The 18,372-nt window shown below is 37.7% G+C and overlaps 1 protein-coding gene across 1 annotated transcript; it reads right to left on the bottom strand.

The window, feature by feature from the left end:
* Positions 1-912: 912 nt before the first annotated feature.
* On the bottom strand, positions 913-3,278 carry LOC133880045 (cytochrome P450 705A20-like). Its single transcript, XM_062318910.1, has 2 exons — positions 2,344-3,278; positions 913-1,697 (listed from the first exon to the last, which is right to left on the bottom strand). The coding sequence occupies exons 1-2, from the start codon at positions 3,232-3,234 to the stop codon at positions 1,068-1,070; spliced, it is 1,521 nt and encodes a 506-aa protein (XP_062174894.1). The 5' UTR covers positions 3,235-3,278; the 3' UTR covers positions 913-1,067.
* Positions 3,279-18,372: the final 15,094 nt, after the last annotated feature.

Raw genomic sequence — 18,372 nt, forward strand, 5'->3', positions numbered from 1 at the left:
GTCTTAGGTTCATTTCATTGTTGGGTTACGTAGGTCTCAATTATTGGGTGTAAATCTTTTATGTTGTTATTTGGGTAGGATTAGGTTTATCTCTTTTAAGAGTCTTGTTGATAATATGTTAGGTTGTTAAGTAGTGAGTCATGTGGAAGTTCTATTTTATGTTAGAGTACTTTTATTCTGTTCTTTTAAATACTGCTTTGTTATTGTATAAAAGTAATTGATCAAGTAAATTATCAAACCTTGTGTTTGTTAGTTAAGAGCACCTCTAATTTATTATAAGAGGTCTAAGATTCTTCAAAAATCCTACAAATCTATATTTCTTGTTAGTTTATCATATCCCATGTTACATACACATGTAACACGAGTCATTCTCACATACTTGCACACTCATCAATCCAAAGATACCTTGGTCTCCTTTCTATAGAAGATAATATTTTTGACATCTGTCTTTAGAACACGTGGCTCTCACAAATATTTTATATTCACGTGCATTTTTTAAAATGCATATGCCTTTTTTAATCATATTAAAAATACACACGAAAAATCATATAGATTTATAGAGATGTCGGTTTAATGGGCAAAATTAGACTCAAAGTAAAAGATACTCAGTTACACCATCATATGCACAACAAAAGCAAATTATGCAGTAAGTGCTCTATAAATGCACTATAACAGCTAATGTTTATTAACAATAACATATATTAATTACCATGGCATGCAACCGAAAGTACTTCATGGTACGAACAGATTGTAATATATAAGTATTAGGAAAATGATAAAACCACAACCCCATCACAACTCCCTCACAACTCTTACTCACAATGATGTGGGGCCCATGTGTATGAGCCCCACACCATTGTGAGTGGGGTTGTGATGGAGTTGTGCAAATGGGTTGTGAGCCAATCATGTCCCTAAGTATTAATAGCAGATCGAATAATATAAATTATATATGATCGTGATGCCTTACATGTGTTTACACATGCATGCTCTTATTTCTAAGCATTAGATGGAGTGAAGGTGAAGCACATGAAGGATTCGAGAAGCCATTGCCACAGCAGGAAGTTAGATCAAGAAGCAAAGGGATTGAAGTGAACAACCGGAAGACATGTCAGTGGTTGAGCCAAGTGTATAAACACACCTTTCCCAACTGCCATATTAATCTTACCGCTGTGCCCATCTCCACGAAACTTCCAATCAAAGCATTGAACCATGGCTGCAACAGCAGCATGCATCATAATCAACCCCAGCCTTGAGCCAGGGCAGGCTCTCCTCCCCGCTCCAAAACTGAGAAAAGCCTCTCCGTCAGTTCGATCTTGTTTATGTTCTTTGTCAGAAACCAAGAACCTCTCCGGCAAGAACTCATTTGGGTTGTCCCATAACTCTGGATCTCTCATTATGGCATACAGATTGATTAACACCACAGTTTTTTGGGGCATGTCAAGGCCTGCTATTTTACAACTTTGGCGGCATTCTCTTGTTGTGACAGGAAATGGCGGATATAGTCTTAGTGTTTCTTTTACAACTGCTTGCAAGTAGGGGAGATTTGCGACATCATATTCCTCAACCAGTCGTGTACTACCAACAACCGATCTTATCTCTTCTCTGAGCTTGTAGAATACAGTTGGGCGGTTGATGAGCTCAGCCATTACCCATACGATGGCCTCTGCTAAGGTTCCAGTGCCTCCGACGAAAATATCCTGCCAATACATGCAGTGGATCGAATTTGAGGTAATGCGAGAGAGACAAAAGGTGAGAGTTTATACATATGAACTTCATTGCAAATATCTCTTGGTGGACTTCCATATAGTCAGAGGACGGAGCCATAAATTTGATGGGAGGGTCAAAGTATGAATGAGAAATATGTTAAAATTGAAATAATTAAATTACTATAGAAAAATAAAAATAAAAATAAAAAATTAGTATCCATTCAGAGTTAACAAAAAATAAAAGAAAAGAAACATGTTTATGTTGACATTTTTTAGAAAATATTTTCTGCATTTTTAGTGCTAACCACAAAATGCTCATCGCATTTTCTGAGTTAAAAGAAAACCAAGGTTTTTTAGGCATAAATATTTTCTTGTCAAGGAAAGGTATTTTGTGCTAAAATAAATTAGGAGGGCTAGCTACACACACTCAAGTACTTATTCAAAGTGCTCACTTTTTTACGTGTCAGTTAAAATCATCATTAGATGAAATAACAAAGGAAAGTACATATAACATCCAATAGAAATTTAATTTACGGCCCAGTCAGAATGTGAATACTTGAAAGTTTGTGTATCATTTTCTTTTTAAAAAATAAAATTAAAAAAAATCAGTGAACCAAGTTTGGAGGCAAAAACTTACAAACAATAAAGCCTTGAGATGGGTTCTGCTCATGATCTTGGCGTCAGTCTGGCACGCCTTCAATAATATATCCATCAAATCTTGATTCTCTCTCTTCCCCGTCTGATCTTCATGCTCCTTCATCAATTTTTCCATAAGCTCATCAAACTCCATGTGCAAATCTATGGTCTGCTTTCCGTACAGCCAAAAAATAACTCTACTCAGTGGCCCCATTACATCCCCAATAAGCACCTTCGAACCAATCTCATACGCGGATTTCATGAACCCCCTGATCTTGTCAGCTTCATCATCTTTCTCCGAACACCTGGTGCTCAATGCCATGGAGCACAGACTATTATTTGTGAGCTTCATGAGCTCAACACCCATATTCACAACCTCTTTTTTCTCAGCACTAGCAAGCAACACACGCACAAACCGGGCGAGCTCTTCCTCTCGGACAACCCGCGACCGTTCAAGCTGTCCGGGTGAGAGCAGCTCCGTCATGCACAGTTTCTTCATATGCCGCCAATATTCACCATATGGGGCGGTGAAGAATCCAAACCTGCCGTACGGTATTTCATCGGCGAAACCTACCTTGGGGTGCTGCGCGAAATCAAGATCGTGGGTTTTGAAAATCTCGTTGGCCAACGCGGCCGATGAAACAACGAAGCAATTGGAAAAACCGAGGCGTAGATAGAAGATAGAGCCGTATTGGGTGGCGAGGTTTTGCAGGGATGTGTGAAAGAATTCTCCGACGAGGTGGAGGTGACCGATGAGTGGGAGGGCGGGTGGGCTCGGAGGGTGGTTGCCCCGGCCGTTTGTTGGCTTGGCAAGCTTGTTGAAAAGCAATATCAGTAGGACTGGTGAGAGGAAACAGAAGAGAAGGAAGAGGTAGTATTGGGTGTCAGCCATGGTGGATGGCTCTACCGCTACGTACTCCACAAATTTGTTTAATTACTTTGTTCATGGAGCTCAACATCATATATATAGCCCTTGCATGTGTATTCATTTCCCCTTTGACTCGGCAAATTGCAAGTACGTACACTTTAACTTTATCAATCTTGAAGTGAGTACAAGTGAATTAATGGTAACAATATTGGTTGTTGTTGTAGAGGAATCCATCAAACTCATCTTCCAATTAATTTTTAGTAATTCAGTAAATATCAAAGCTTTTATAAGTATTTATGTCTAAGTCTTTGAAAAAATTTATAATTTTTTTAAAAAAATAAACACATGAGTATTTTGAAAATTTTGATATGATTGATTTAATAAAAAATCCTAAAGGAAGGCTCCTAATTGAGACTTTCCGAAAAGAGTAATCTTTCTTGCACAATTCTGACAACCTTTTTTTAAGATCAACAATTTGAATATTTAGGATCCACATGTAGGAAAACAAATTCAATAGTTGATCATTAAAAAAAATAAAAATAAATAAATTTTTTTTAAAAAAAAAGTAGTTAGAGCTGTGCAAAAAAACATTACTCTTCTGAAAAAATAGATACCCTAAATTGAGACGGTTTGAAATTCAGGTATCTTCTTTCGAAAATGATAAAAGTTCAATACCCGTAAGTGGAGTTTCTTTTTTTTTTTTTTTTACTTGACCAAATTAGAAAGTCTCAAGTTTTGTGTACTTAGAAAATTGTTAATCAATTAACAAAAAGCTTTAGACTCAAAAAGAACAAGGGCAAATTAAAAAATTTCTTCGTTGTCTATATAATTTTTCATTATTTCATCGTTAACCATGAAATTACCTAGATTTAAAAAATTTCTCCGTCGTATAATTTATGAAGTGTAAATATATAGGTCGGCTAATTAACAACTTTTTTCCTTTAGGGTGGGTTTAACCTCGCCATTTTCTCAAGTCAAACGTGTGATCAATGTCATTAATTTGCAATTTATTGGTGAATACTTGTAACTAAGCATTTTCTTTTTTCTTTGTTTTCCTGATCGACAACATTTTTTAAAATTTTGATGACCTTTTGCATGCTTGATGTAGAATTGAGATCTCAATTAAGCAATTTTTTTTTTTTTTTAAGGGTTAGTAATTTGAACAGTAATTATGCATGAGAGAGCTTATATAAAATCTCCATATTCAAATAGGTGGCTGGACGGTTCAAAACTTAATTAGACAAATGGGTAGCAATTTGAACAGCAAATTACTAAAGGTCGCAATCCATTTATATATGGAACCTAATATGACAAGATTGTGAGAATTATGGTAATAGTTGGCCATATATACCATGCATGTAATGTCTTTCGTGCATTCGAGGACAACGAATATTTTCAGTACATTTAAATAATTTAAACACATCTTTTAAAAATTTAAATAATATACATTAAATGGCAACGGCCTTCGATCACATGATATATTGGTACCAATTAATTAGCCTTATGCGATATTAATTAATCTATGTCATTAAGAAAGGGGCCAGGGCGGTTGCCATATATATATATATATAGCCAGAGCTAGCTAGCAGGCTAATTAAGGGTTTGTAGCAGGTTGCCATAGCTAGGGTTGGCTAAGAAGGGTTGCCATAGCCGGCCCGTTGCCGTTGGGTTAATTAATTAGGTTCCCTCGCGGCTCGGGCAGGAGAAGGAGTGGTGGTACTATTACAAAAACTAGATGAAGAGTCCAACCTACGTGATTTGACTTGAGGAATCCACATTTGAACCAAAAAACAATTGGCCTAGTTTACTGATTTTGGTTTTGATTCGTGAATGTGAAAGTAGTTTTTGATTAATATTTTGTTATTGGTTTGTGTGTTAAGTTCTTTGTTAATATTTTTATTTTTTTTACTAAAATACAAAAAACGATCCTTAAAAGCATGATCGAGCAAACAGATATGTAGAACAGATCCATAAAAAAATTAATAAAAAAATAAAATAAAAGCATGATCGATATCCTCAAAAATCTACTACTCCAAGCATGGATAAAGGAGTGGAAGTTTAATTTATTCCATTTTTAGGAAGAAAAAAAAATATTATATCAATTGTTGGAGTATGACTTTTTATCAAATTATTACTTGGGGTTAAAAATCGGTCAAATCGATGCTTAGAGTTTAATATGTTATTAAATAAATCCCTCCAATATCACACTCTCGTTAACTTTTTTGTCAGAATGATACGTCATATTTAGGGGTGTGCAGCGGTTCGGTAGGCGGTTAAATCGGCTAAGTCGGTTCGGTTAACCGACTTGGTCGGTTAAGTCAATTAATTCACCGGCATTTAACCGACAAGAAATATTTTCGAAGTTTTCGGTTAACTCGGTTAAGGCGGTCAATTAATCGGTCGATAGGCGGTCGGTTAAGGCGTCGGTTAATGGTCGGTTAAGGCGGTCGGTTAATCGGTTTAGGTCAATATTATGCCTTAAAATGGGCATTTTGGTCCTTCTTAATTTGGGTCTCATTTTTTAATTGGTCAAAATAATTTTAAGGCCTTTATTTGTCAGTATTTGCTAGTAACTCAAGCTATCCAGCAGGCCCAGGACCACCACACCACTAGTCCATGGTCCACCACAAGCCAATGCCATGACCCATTCAAAATTTCAAATGAAAATGAAAATTATTGAATATTCTTATACCTTGTCAACCTTAAGTCATTTTTACATAATTTTTTTTAAAAAAAAATAATAATACATAAAAACAGAAAAAAAAAAAAAAAAAAAAAAAAAAAAAAAAAACTAGAAAAGTGGAAAACACAACATAATTACATAAAAAATCCATTTCAGCAAAAAATAAAATGGAATGGAGAGGGGTTAGGTAATGAGAAAGTGATGAATATATTTATTTTTATTATTATTATTATTATTATTATTTAAAAAAAAAAAAAAAAGAATTGAAACAACGTCGTTTCGGTTAGGCAGTTCGGTAAACTGGTCGGTTATTTGTCGGTTCGGTAATTCGGTTAACCGCTTAACCAACCGCCTACCGAACCGACCAGTTTTCGGTTAAAAGATTCTCTTCCGACTACCGAACCGAATTTTATCGGTTAAGTTGGTAGGCGGTCGATGCCGGTTCGGTTGCGGTTCGGTAGGCGGTAATCGGTTAATCTTCACACCCCTAGTCATATTCAATAATATTGTGACACGTGTATATATTCATAATCAATTTCATTGCGTTAGACGCATGCCACAATGGATAGTCACATCAATGCCACATTGACGAAGACTTGTAATTGAGTAATCTACATGGTGCGCAGACTTTCCTACCCAAATACAACGTCGCTTCAGGGAATCAAGAAAGCATGATAATTGTTCAAGGTTTAGTGCACGATCGAGAATGTAAGTCTCTTTGAAACGTTAGAGTCTGAGGAGTACATTCTGAGATGGGTACGTTTGGTTGAAGCTCAAACATTGGATTCTCTCTTAAATACCCTTGCTATCTTAGACAACAGTGTATTCTCGATCTGCCAGAACTTCCAGCGAGTCATCCTTGTTTGCTTTTTGTCTTAGCAAGTCTTCTTGACAAGAAATTAAATTTAATCATAGATTATTACATCAGTTTATAAGAAAATTTGTAGCAAAAACTATAGTATTCCAAACATTTTTCTGTTAAGAGTGAAGATGGGCAGACATCTTTGATCTTGACTGTTTTTGGCAATGTTATATATCTCACTACAAAAAAAATATGAAAATCGCCGCGTGTCTACAGTACCGGTTACTGTAGACACGCGGCCAGATGGCAGCGTGTGTCTCTGGCCACGTGGCCATATGTGGCGTAGAAACAATTGGCCGCGTGTATAAATTACACGTGGCATTCTGTTGGACACGTGTATAAAAATACACGTGGCTAACTGGTGTTTTTTGAAAAATTCTTTTTGGAATTCTTTTTTTTTTTTAAAAAAAAAAAAAAACAAACAAATAGTATGTACATGATAATATTACTATGTACCCTATACCAAATTAGAGTTTATAAACTAATTAGTTTTGTACAGTACTTGTATTTAAATTTTTTTGAATTTATTTATATAAAAAATTCTTATTATATACCCCAACAATAAATTTGTGCTATATTTAGTATGTATTGTACTTATGGTTATGTTTTAGGGTTTACATGCAAGTTGAGTTTCTTGAATATGGTTTATGCGTTAGGACTTAATTTATTGTATGTGTAGTACATACTCTCAGGGTTAGGATTCGTAGAACATCCATCTGAATGTGTTGGCCTTGTGGTCCCGATCATTATAGCATACCTTATACAAGTATAAAATTGCATGCCTCTATCATTTGATCCAGTTCAATATTCAAAACTTGGTCGAACTATCATTAATTTGATCCTAGAGTTAGGGTTTATAACTATATATATAGTATATATATTTAGGGTTAGGGTTTATGGCTTATACATATAGTACATACACTTAATATTAGGGTTAAGGTTAGGGTTTATGGCTTACATATAGTACATACACTTAATATTAGGGTTAAGGTTAGGGGTTATGGCTTACATATGGTACATACACTTAAGATTAGGATTAAGATTATGGGTTTTAGGGTTCAATTTTATGGTCAGGGTTTAGTATAGTATATATATATATATATATATATATACTTAGGGTTAGGATTTAGTTTTAATTTATAGTTTATGGTTTAGTTTTATGGCTTAGGGTTTAGCAATTTGTACAGTACATACACTTAGGGTTTAGCAATTTGTACAGTATATACACTTAGGGTTGCATGTGTTTGTGTTTGTATTTGTATTTGTATTTGTATTTGTATTTGTATTTCAAAACTATCTTGTCATATTTGTATATACATATATATAATATATGCATGCATGCATGCATGCATGTAAACGGCGTGCCGAAACTATATACCTTTATAGTTACTTGTATATACCCTAACATTGGTGTTTATTGCTATATATACATATATAGTATACTTATATAGCTATATATAGTATATATATACACTTAGGGTTAGGGTTTATAGATATATATAATAACATTGTATATACACTTAGTGTTAAGGTTTATGTTTATATAGAGTACTAAATGCATAATTAAACCAAATTTGTGCTATATATATATGCATAATTATACGGCGAGGAACAAAAAAAAAATATGCAACATAACAAAGTACATACACTTAGGGTTAGGGTTTATGACTATATATAATATATAGACATAGGGTTAGGGGTTATGGGCTACGTGCAATATGTTTATAGTATATTTACGTTTTACGTGTTGAGTACTTTACATATATATGGTATACTTATAAGTAAACCCTAACTCTAATTAGGATTTACGTTAATGGAATACTAATCTAATAAAACCCTAACCCTATATATATATAGGACCTATATATATATATATGAACCTCAACACAGACTTAGGGTTTAAGAATTAGTTTTAGGGTTATCGTTTATGGTTTAGTTTTATGGGTTAGAGTTTACGTAAACCTTAACACTATATATATTACATACACTTAGGGTCGGATTAGGGTTTGTGTTTGTGTTTGTGTTTACAAATACAAATATATATTTATATATATATATATACACGTCTCTAATTGGCCGCGTGGCATTACGCCATGCAGCCAATTTTTGGCCAAATGACCTGCGCGGGACAATTCCCGCGTGCCACCTGGCCTATTTTTTAATTAAAAATTTTTTTTTAAAAAAAAAAGGGTAGCTTCCTCTGGAAGCTACCCTCGATCCACTCATTTCTCTCCCTCAGCTCTCTCTCTCTCTCACTTAGCTCTCTCTCTCTCTCTCTCTCTCTCTCTCTCTCTCTCTCTCTCTCTCTCTCTCTCTCTCTCTCTCTCTCTCTCTCCGTCTCCGTCGATCACGGACGTCCGCACTGACCACCGCCCTCCGCTGTCTTCTCCGGCCAGCTCCCTCTCCGGCCATCACTGCACCACGCGTGTTGGCCCAATAGGTGCATGCTCTCTCTCTCTCTCTCTCTCTCTCTCTCTCTCTCTCTAACCGAACCAGGAACCCTAACCCTAGGTCCGGACCTATCTCTCTCTACATCTCCCTCTCTCTCTCTCTGTCTCTCTCTCTCTGTCTCTCTCTATCTCTCTGCCTCTCTCTCTAGCTCTCTCTCTCTCTAGCTCTCTCTCTCTCTCTCTCTAACCGAACCACAGTAGGAACCCTAACCCTAGGTCCGGACCTCTCTCTCTCTACATCCATCTCTCTGTCTCTATCTCTCTCTACATCTCTCTCTCTCTCTAAAACCTCTCCTGGTCTCTCTCTCTCTCTCTCTCTCTCTCTCTCTCTGCCTTGTACGTGATTGCTATTTTGGGACTTGTTTTGGGATATTATTTTGGGACTAATATGTTTTAATGCAGGTACATTTTGGCTAAGGAGCATAAAATACACCCAAAAAAAAATATTTGTGAGTAATTTTAGCATTAATTTTTTTTCTTTATTTTTGGCTATAATAAACTTGGTGCATTTAAATTAATTTGTTTAAAATCTGTTTCTAATTTTTTTAATAGTTTCATATAATAATTGTGGATTTAGCAATTAATAATGGTCTATGCAATGCTGTTAATTTTGTTGTGTTTGAATATCTATTGTTGTGTAATTTTATGTGTTTTGATGTGGTTGGTCGTTATGCATGAAAAATATTCGTACAGTTGTGTTATTTTTCTTTTTTGTAATATGTTTTACTGTACTACGAATTGGTGTGTGGATTATTATTTGTGGCAATTTATGCTAAAACATTTGAAGAGATTAAACAATCTCACCATTATTTTATTAACTTCATCATAAAATCAATGATCCAAAACAATAAAATATAAATAAGTATGCGGTACTATTTCAACAATTTTTGGGTTTTTTAAGAACAAAAAAAAAGTTTAATTGTTCATTTTCAGGTAATTTTTTTACAAACAAAAAAAAAAACATTTCAAAGTAAACTCGCCATCATTTTATAATAAAATGATCGTATCCAACAATTATTGGATAGATACAGAAAATTAAATTTGGCCACCGTCTACCATTTATAATAATTTTTTTTATTATTCAATTTATAACAAAGGTCTAAACAATAAACGCTAAACCCTAAATCAAAACCAATATAAAAATCCCTATAATCTAATCTCAAAACCAAACCCCTAAGCTTTATACTCTAAAAAACAAGCAAAAACCATAAACTCTAAACCCTAACCCAAAATACCGTACACCCTAAAAACCCTAAACCCTACAAAAGAGTGAGATTTTTTTATTACTTTTTTATTTTAGTTAAACCCTAAACCCTAACCTTAAAACCCAAACCCTAAAAACTAGAACCCTAAAAACCTAAACCCTAACCTTTTTAACCCTAACCCTAAAAACTAAACCCTAACCTTAAAACCCAAACCCTAAAAACTAGAACCCTAAAAACCTAAACCCTAACTTTTTTAACCCTAAACCCTAAAAAAAGAAACCTTAAAACTCTAAACCATAAATAAAGAAAGAAGAATATTAAAAAAGAAAAAAAATAAAAAAGGGAGAGATCTCTTTTTTTTTAATTACTTTTTTATGGTGAGGTAAACCCAAACCCAAACCCTAACCCTACAAACTAAACCCTAAAACCCTAAACCCTAAAAAAAAAAAAACCCTGAACCCTAAAAAAAGAAAGAAGAATATTAAAAAATATAAAAGAAAAAGGTTCGAGATCTCTTTTTTTTTTTTTTATTACTATTTTATTTTAGTTAAACCCTAAACCCTAAAACCCTACACCCTAAACCCTAAACCCTAAAACCTAAACCCTAACCTTAAAAACTAAACCTTCAAAACCTAAACCCTAACCTTTTTAACCCTAACCCTAAAAACTAAACCCTAACAACCTAAACCCTAACCCTAAACCCTAAACCCTAAACCCTAAAACCCTACACCCTAAACCCTAAACTCTAAAACCTAAACCCTAACCCTAAAAACAAAACCTTCAAAACCTAAACCCTAACATTTTTAACCCTAACCCTAAAAACTAAACCCTAACAACCTAAACCCTAACCTTAAAACCCTAACAACCTAAAAACTAAACCCTAAAAACCTAAACCCTAACCTTAAAACCCTAAACCCTAAAAATAGAAAGAAGAATAATAAAAAACATAAAAGAAAAAAAAGGCCGATCTTTTTTTTTTTTATAACTTTTTTATGGTGAGGTAAACCCTAAATCCTCACCTTAAAACCCTAACCCTAAAAACTAAACCCTAAAAACCTAAACCCTAACCTTAAAACCCTAACAACCTAAAACCCTAACCCTAAAAACTAAACCCTTAAAACCTAAACCCTAACCTTTTTAACCCTAACCCTAAAAACTAAACCTTCAAAACCTAAACCCTAACCTTTTTAACCCTAACCCTAAAAACTAAACCCTAACAACCTAAACCCTAACCTTAAAACCCTAACAACCTAAAAACTAAACCCTAAAAACCTAAACTCTAACCTTAAAACCCTAAACCCTAAAAATAGAAAGAAGAATAATAAAAAACATAAAAGAAAAAAGAGACCGATCTTCTTTTTTTTTTTATAACTTTTTTATGGTAAGGTAAACCCTAAATCCTCACCTTAAAACCCTAACCCTAAAAACCTAAACCCTAACCTTAAAACCCTAACAACCTAAAACCCTAACCCTAAAAACTAAACCCTTAAAACCTAAACCCTAACCTTTTTAACCCTAACCCTAAAAACTAAACCTTCAAAACCTAAACCCTAACCTTTTTAACCCTAACCCTAAAAACTAAACCCTAACAACCTAAACCCTAACCTTAAAACCCTAACCTTAAAACCCAAACCCTAAAAACTAGAACTCTAAAAACCTAAACCCTAACCTTTTTAACCCTAAACCCTAAAAAAAGAAACCTTAAAACTCTAAACCATAAATAAAGAAAGAAGAATATTAAAAAAGAAATAAATAAAAAAGGGAGAGATCTCTTTTTTTTTAATTACTTTTTTATTGTGAGGTAAACCCAAACCCTAACCCTACAAACTAAACCCTAAAAACCTAAAACCCTAAACCCTAAAAAAAAAAAAAAAAATACCCTAAACCCTAAAAAAAGAAAGAAGAACATTAAAAAATATATTTTAAAAGGTTCGAGATCTCTTTTTTTTTTATTTTTTTTTATTACTATTTTATTTTAGTTAAACCCTAAACCCTAAAAACCCTAAACCCTACAAATATTAAAACCTAAACCCTAAACCCTAACCCTAAAAACTAAACCCTTAAAAACCTAAACCCTAACCTTAAAACCTAAAAAGAAAAAACCCTAAACCCTAAAAAAAGTAAGAAAAAACGATACTTTGAGTTAACTGTTTAAAACAAACATTAAACAAACAAGCACTTTATTTGCTGTAATCAAAGAACATATTTCGTTTCAGACTGTTAACTCGCGTACAGAGGAATATGGACAAGTCGTGGATGTCAGCACCTAGAGGTACGACACAGTATAACGACGGGTGTAGAGCGTTCGTGGCATTCGCCGTTCGTAACTGTAGGTCTGCTGATGGCAAAATTTACTGCCCATGTAAGTACTGCCGGAATAACCAGCGGCACCCCCCAGATTACGTTCTTGCCCACCTGACAGGGGGGAAGGGAATGTCCACGGGATACAGTTTCTGGTATATGCACGGTGAGACAACCCTAAACCCTGCTGATCCTGTTCGGGGTCACGACCATCCCAGTGTCACAAATACGGCTGCATGTGGCATTGAACATGTAGAAGTCACAGAACAAGGCGGAGACCTGGAACAAGGTGGTGACATGCACGCCATGTTGCGTGACGCCTTCGGCGTGCACGAAGTAGGTGACACCGATCATGTTGGCCAGCCCGGAGAAGTAAATGAAGGAACCTCTGCAAGGGACACATTGAAGTACCTTGAGTTGTTGAAGACTGCCGACAAGCCACTTCTCCCCGGTACAAAGCACAGTAAATTGAGTGCTACTGTACATTTCTACAACTTGAAGTGCATTTGAGGTATTAGTAACAAGATTTTTTCTGATATTCTTGAGCTTGTCAGTCAGTTATTACCTCCTTGCGATGAGGCCTTGCCAGTTAATACGTACGAGGCGAAGAAATTCCTTAGTTCCATGGGTCTCGGGTATGAGAAGATTCCGGCGTGCCGTAATGACTGTATGCTATTCTGGAAAGACAATAAAGATCTAGATACCTGCACCGTATGTGGAGAATCTAAGTGGATGGCTGATATACATTTCGATCAGGATGGTGAGGTAATATCGTCAAGTAAAAAACGTCCAGTGAAGGTGTTGAGATGGTTTCCACTCATCCCACGGTTACAGAGGTTATTCATGTCGGAGCACACGGCGCACAATATGATATGGCATGTAGAAGGCCGCACTAGGGACGGCGTATTGAGGCACCCCGCGGACGGTGAGGCATGGAGATCGTTCGACTCTCTACATCCAGATTTTATGGCTGACAGTAGGAACGTGCAGCTTGGACTGACAGCAGATGGATTCAATCCATTTGGGAACATGAGTACATCCCACAGCACATGGCCCGTATTGCTTGTACCGTACAATTTGCCTCCTTGGATGTGCATGAAACAGACGTCGTTCATCCTGTCACTGGTTATCCCCGGACCGAGCTCACCTGGTATGGATATCGACGTCTACCTTCAGCCACTGATTGATGAGCTGTTGGAGCTGTGGGATGTAAGGGTACGAACACTAGATGCTGCGAAGATGGAGAATTTCAATATGCGTGCTCAGTTGATGTGGACAATAAACGACTTCCCGGCGTATGCAGATTTATCCGGTTGGCCTAACAAATGTGTGAAGGCATGTCCTTGTTGCATGCATTCGACACGTTCTAAACATCTGAAGAACGGTTGTAAATTTTGTTACATGGGACACAGGAGGTACTTGCCAACCGAACATCTGTGGTGGCTGAACAGAAGAACGTTTGATGGGACTGAGGAGTTAGAATGTGCTCCTGATGTGCCTTGCGGGGACGAGATCCTCCAACAGTTGGACGGAGTTGCGTTTGGGGATGAGAACGCGGGTAAGACGAGACGGAAGAAGCGGAAGACGGGTGCACAGGGTGCTGATGATGTTGTGTGGAAGAAGAAAAGTATTTTCTTCAGATTGCCGTACTGAATGGACAATTTGCTTAGGCACAATCTTGATGTCATGCACATAGAGAAAAATGTCATGGACAATATACTTGGCACTATTTTGGACATCAAAGGGAAAACAAAGGACAACTTGGCAGCTCGGCTGGATTTGCAGGAGATGGGGTTGAGACCTAAATTGCACCCGTTCACCGCCACAAATGGTAAAACATATATACCCGCGGCTTGTCACACGATGTCCAGGGAGGATAAAGAAAGCTTTTTAAAGGTGCTTCGAAATGTGAGAGTTCCAGACGGATATGCGTCGAACATTTCACGGTGTGTTCGGATGAAGGACCGTACAATTTCAGGGTTAAAAAGTCATGACAGCCACATACTGATGCAGCAGCTTCTACCAATTGCATTGCGTCAGTCATTGCCAGACAAAGTGGTCAGACCTATCGTTGAGATGTCAACATTTTTCAGAGGCATATGCTCAACCAAGCTAACCCAAGCTGAGATGGACCGACTGCAGGGTGACGTCTGTATCACACTGTGCACGCTGGAACAGGTATTTCCTCTTGGGTTTTTTACTAGCATGGTCCACTTGGTCGTGCATCTTGTGCGCGAGTGTAGACTCGGCGGACCCGTGCAATATAGGTGGATGTACCCGGCAGAGAGGTAAAATACAGCAGAATATATATATATATATATATATATATATATATATATATATATATATATATATATATATATATATATATATATATATATATATATATTCATGTAACTCGTGGCATTAAACGGGGACAAGCCCTTAATGTTTATGTGTGTGCACCAGGAGTCTTGGGGGTTTCAAGTCGAATGTGCGCAACAAAGCGGCTCCTGAGGGGTGCATTGCGGAAGGTTACATAGCGACCGAGCTAGTAACGTTCTGTTCGAGATATCTAGAAAATGCACCAACCTTCCACAACAGACCTTTGAGAAACCCTGATGGTTCCAAGGGGGCGGAAACGCGAGTTAGCTTGAACCGGTTGACGATGCATCAGATTCATCGTTATATTGTGTTCAACTCTGAAGAGTTTCTCAATTTACGGATGTAAGTAGTGTTTACATATTGAACCGGATTCAAATGATATAATTGATAATAATTAGTTTCTTAATTATATCCGCTGAATGTAGGATGCACAAAGACGCTATTAGGCGATCATGCGTTAGGGGTCGCATCACGGACGCTCTGATTGAAGCCCAACATCACGAGCAGTTCTGCGAGTGGTACCGCGCATATGTAAGGAAATAGTGGTATTTTCGTATATAATATTTACTTATGTTCAGTGTCAATTTAAGATAGGGTTCGACAATATGCCGCTATTAACCAATGTATTCTTTTAATATATGAAATGATAACATAGGTTGATGGCCTTGACGATCAAGGTAGGGAGGAATTGGGGCTGAAATTGGTTATGCGCAGTAGAGGGTTGAAGGAGACAGCAGTGAAGTATAACATGTACGTGGTAAACGGAAAACTGTTCCGCACGCTAGCCCATGATGTGGGAAGGAGGACTCAGAACAGCTGCGTATGTGTGCCAACCGTTGAATGCGAAACCTACTACGGGCAATTAACCGATGTGGTTGAGGTCGAGTACTACGATAGGACTACGTACGTCCTATTTAAGTGCAATTGGGCGGACCCCACGATGGACAGAGGATTTAGAGTCGACGATTATGGTCTAGCGTTTGTCAACTTCACTCACCTCGTCCACAGGGGAGAACTGCTTACTAACGAGCCTTACGTGCTTACATCTCAGGTAGACCAAGTGTTTTATGTCGAGGATGAAAGGAACCCAAACTGGGTTTGTGCCGTGAGGATTAAACCGCGCAACGTGTACGATGTTGGTCAGGGGGAAGGGAGTAGTGATGCAGATAATGCATATCACGAGTGTGTACCGATCGTACTACCCACTGATGACCTGCATGATATGAATGATGAATTCGATCACGACAGGCCCGCACATTGATCCGATTGAAGCTCCTGTCATACAATGATTGCTATATTTATTATTGGTACAATTTGCTTAAACTCAAAATACTTTCTTATTTTGCATAGAGCTCATTGTATATTATGCATATTCTTTTTTAATATTAAAACTAATACGAATTTCAAATAATTTGTCTAACATTTGTTCGCAGGTTTCGATGGACCAGAGACCCCCTACTTGCGCACATCGTGCACCACGCCTACCCGTGCCTTGCACGACTACATCCACACCGGCGATGTCAGCGGCACTACATACCACACCGTGGCAACACCACCTGGACGCCGTTTATAGACCATTACCCCCGGGTACGAAGGGGATGAGCTCGTCAGATCCCGGGCAGACGAGCGCAGCTGGATATTCTCCCTCTCCACACCTGCCTACGTCCACACCGGCGATGTCAGCGGCACTACATACACGACGTTCTCACAGTTGGGGATCACCACACCGGGTCATATTGATCGATGGTGGGCGCGAGAGTGTCATGATCTGAGCAGATTCCCGTTGTACTATCCATACCCCCTTACACCACCTACGCCAGTCAACCCTGATAGTGAGACTCAGGATGACAGATTCCCGCTGTCACAGAGGGGGGGAATGCCTATGCCGGCTATGCGGTCGGAACAGCTGTCAGCACCGGCGGGGGGCCAGGGCCCGACACCTGGGGAGAGCCAGATGACTGTTTATGGACAGAGCCAGTTGCCGCTTTCTGGGGAGAGTCAGGACCCAGATGTGGGGGAGAGCCAGCTGCCCCGCGAGGGGGACGATGTGATGTTGGGTCTTGATCAGTTAGCCCATGATGTCCCCCAGGATATGCCTTCGGATGACGATCATGATGATGAGCATCACCCAGCAGATGAGGTAGGCGAGGAGCATGCTGGTGACCCAGCGACCGAGCACATAGCGTTCGACCATATTCGGCTGATGGGTAAGTACATTTTTATACATCATTATATCTTAATTTAGTAAGTTCGTATAATATTTAAATTGAATTTTTAATTTATTAATATAATTAAGTTATTTAGTGTTAATATATTAACGTTTTATATTTATTGACTAGGGTATAACCCAGACGGGAGCATCTATTTTGAGGTGATTAAGGACCCAGAGAGAAATTGGGTGCTCCCGAGGGGGAAGAAAGTTGTGTTGCAGTACAATGCTGCAACACAACCCGTGGGACGAGCATGCAATCGTTATAGACGGGCTGCGGGCAAGCTTTTACGGAGCGGGTCCCACATTCACTTGCGGGACAAATGGGCAAAGGTAGATAAGCAGATTAAGCGGGCTATGTGGGATGCCATAATGGTATGTGTATGAAACTAATATATGTATTTTGTGAAATTAAAGTTAAGATGATGTTTTTATTGAACTGCTAAAATTAATCATTAGATTGAATGTGCAGCAAGAATTTTATGTACCCGTATCCGTCGACCAGCGCCTGGCACAGAATGAATTCTGGGGTGATATGGGCCGTAAGCACCGTTCGTGGAAGTCGAAGTTGAGGACCCAGCTAAAGATTCGAGACGGTGACACGCCATTGACAATACGTGCGAGAATGCCAGATACGTTTTTTGATAAGTATGACCGAACGGATGTGGAGGAAGTACTGCACGAGTGGTGCACAAAAATAAATCTGGTATGTAGGTCTTTGAATGTATTACTATAATGTTGTGTTTTTTTAATAAACAGTTCATTCAATCATAGCACATAAGTAATTAAGTGTATCAATTCTTACATTTTTTTGGGAATGTTCAATACAAAGGCGAGGTCTGAACGAATGAAACGGCTGCGGGAGCAGAATGACATGCCCCATAGTCTGGGGTCCAAAAGTTATGCCAGATTTAATCACGATGAAGTATGAAACAATATGTAAATGTTTTAATTCTTATTTGTGCGTAATTGTTCTTTCTTAACATTAAATGAATATCCAATGTTTGTTATATATTTATACTGTATGGCGACAGGCATCTATATCTGGCACGCCCCCCACTCGCGCCGAGTCGTTTGTGAAGACGCAC

Source organism: Alnus glutinosa, chromosome 10 (assembly GCF_958979055.1).
Source record: "Alnus glutinosa chromosome 10, dhAlnGlut1.1, whole genome shotgun sequence".
Taxonomy (NCBI): Eukaryota; Viridiplantae; Streptophyta; class Magnoliopsida; order Fagales; family Betulaceae; genus Alnus; species Alnus glutinosa.

What these genes read in the sequence shown, in the direction of transcription:
- LOC133880045 (XM_062318910.1), bottom strand. Translation starts at nt 3,234, where the DNA reads ATGGCTGACACCCAATACTACCTCTTCCTTCTCTTCTGTTTCCTCTCA. An exon ending in ATCTCAAGGCTTTATTGTTT is followed by an intron (nt 1,698 to 2,343) that starts GTAAGTTTTTGC and finishes ATGTATTGGCAG; the next exon opens with GATATTTTCGTCGGAGGCAC.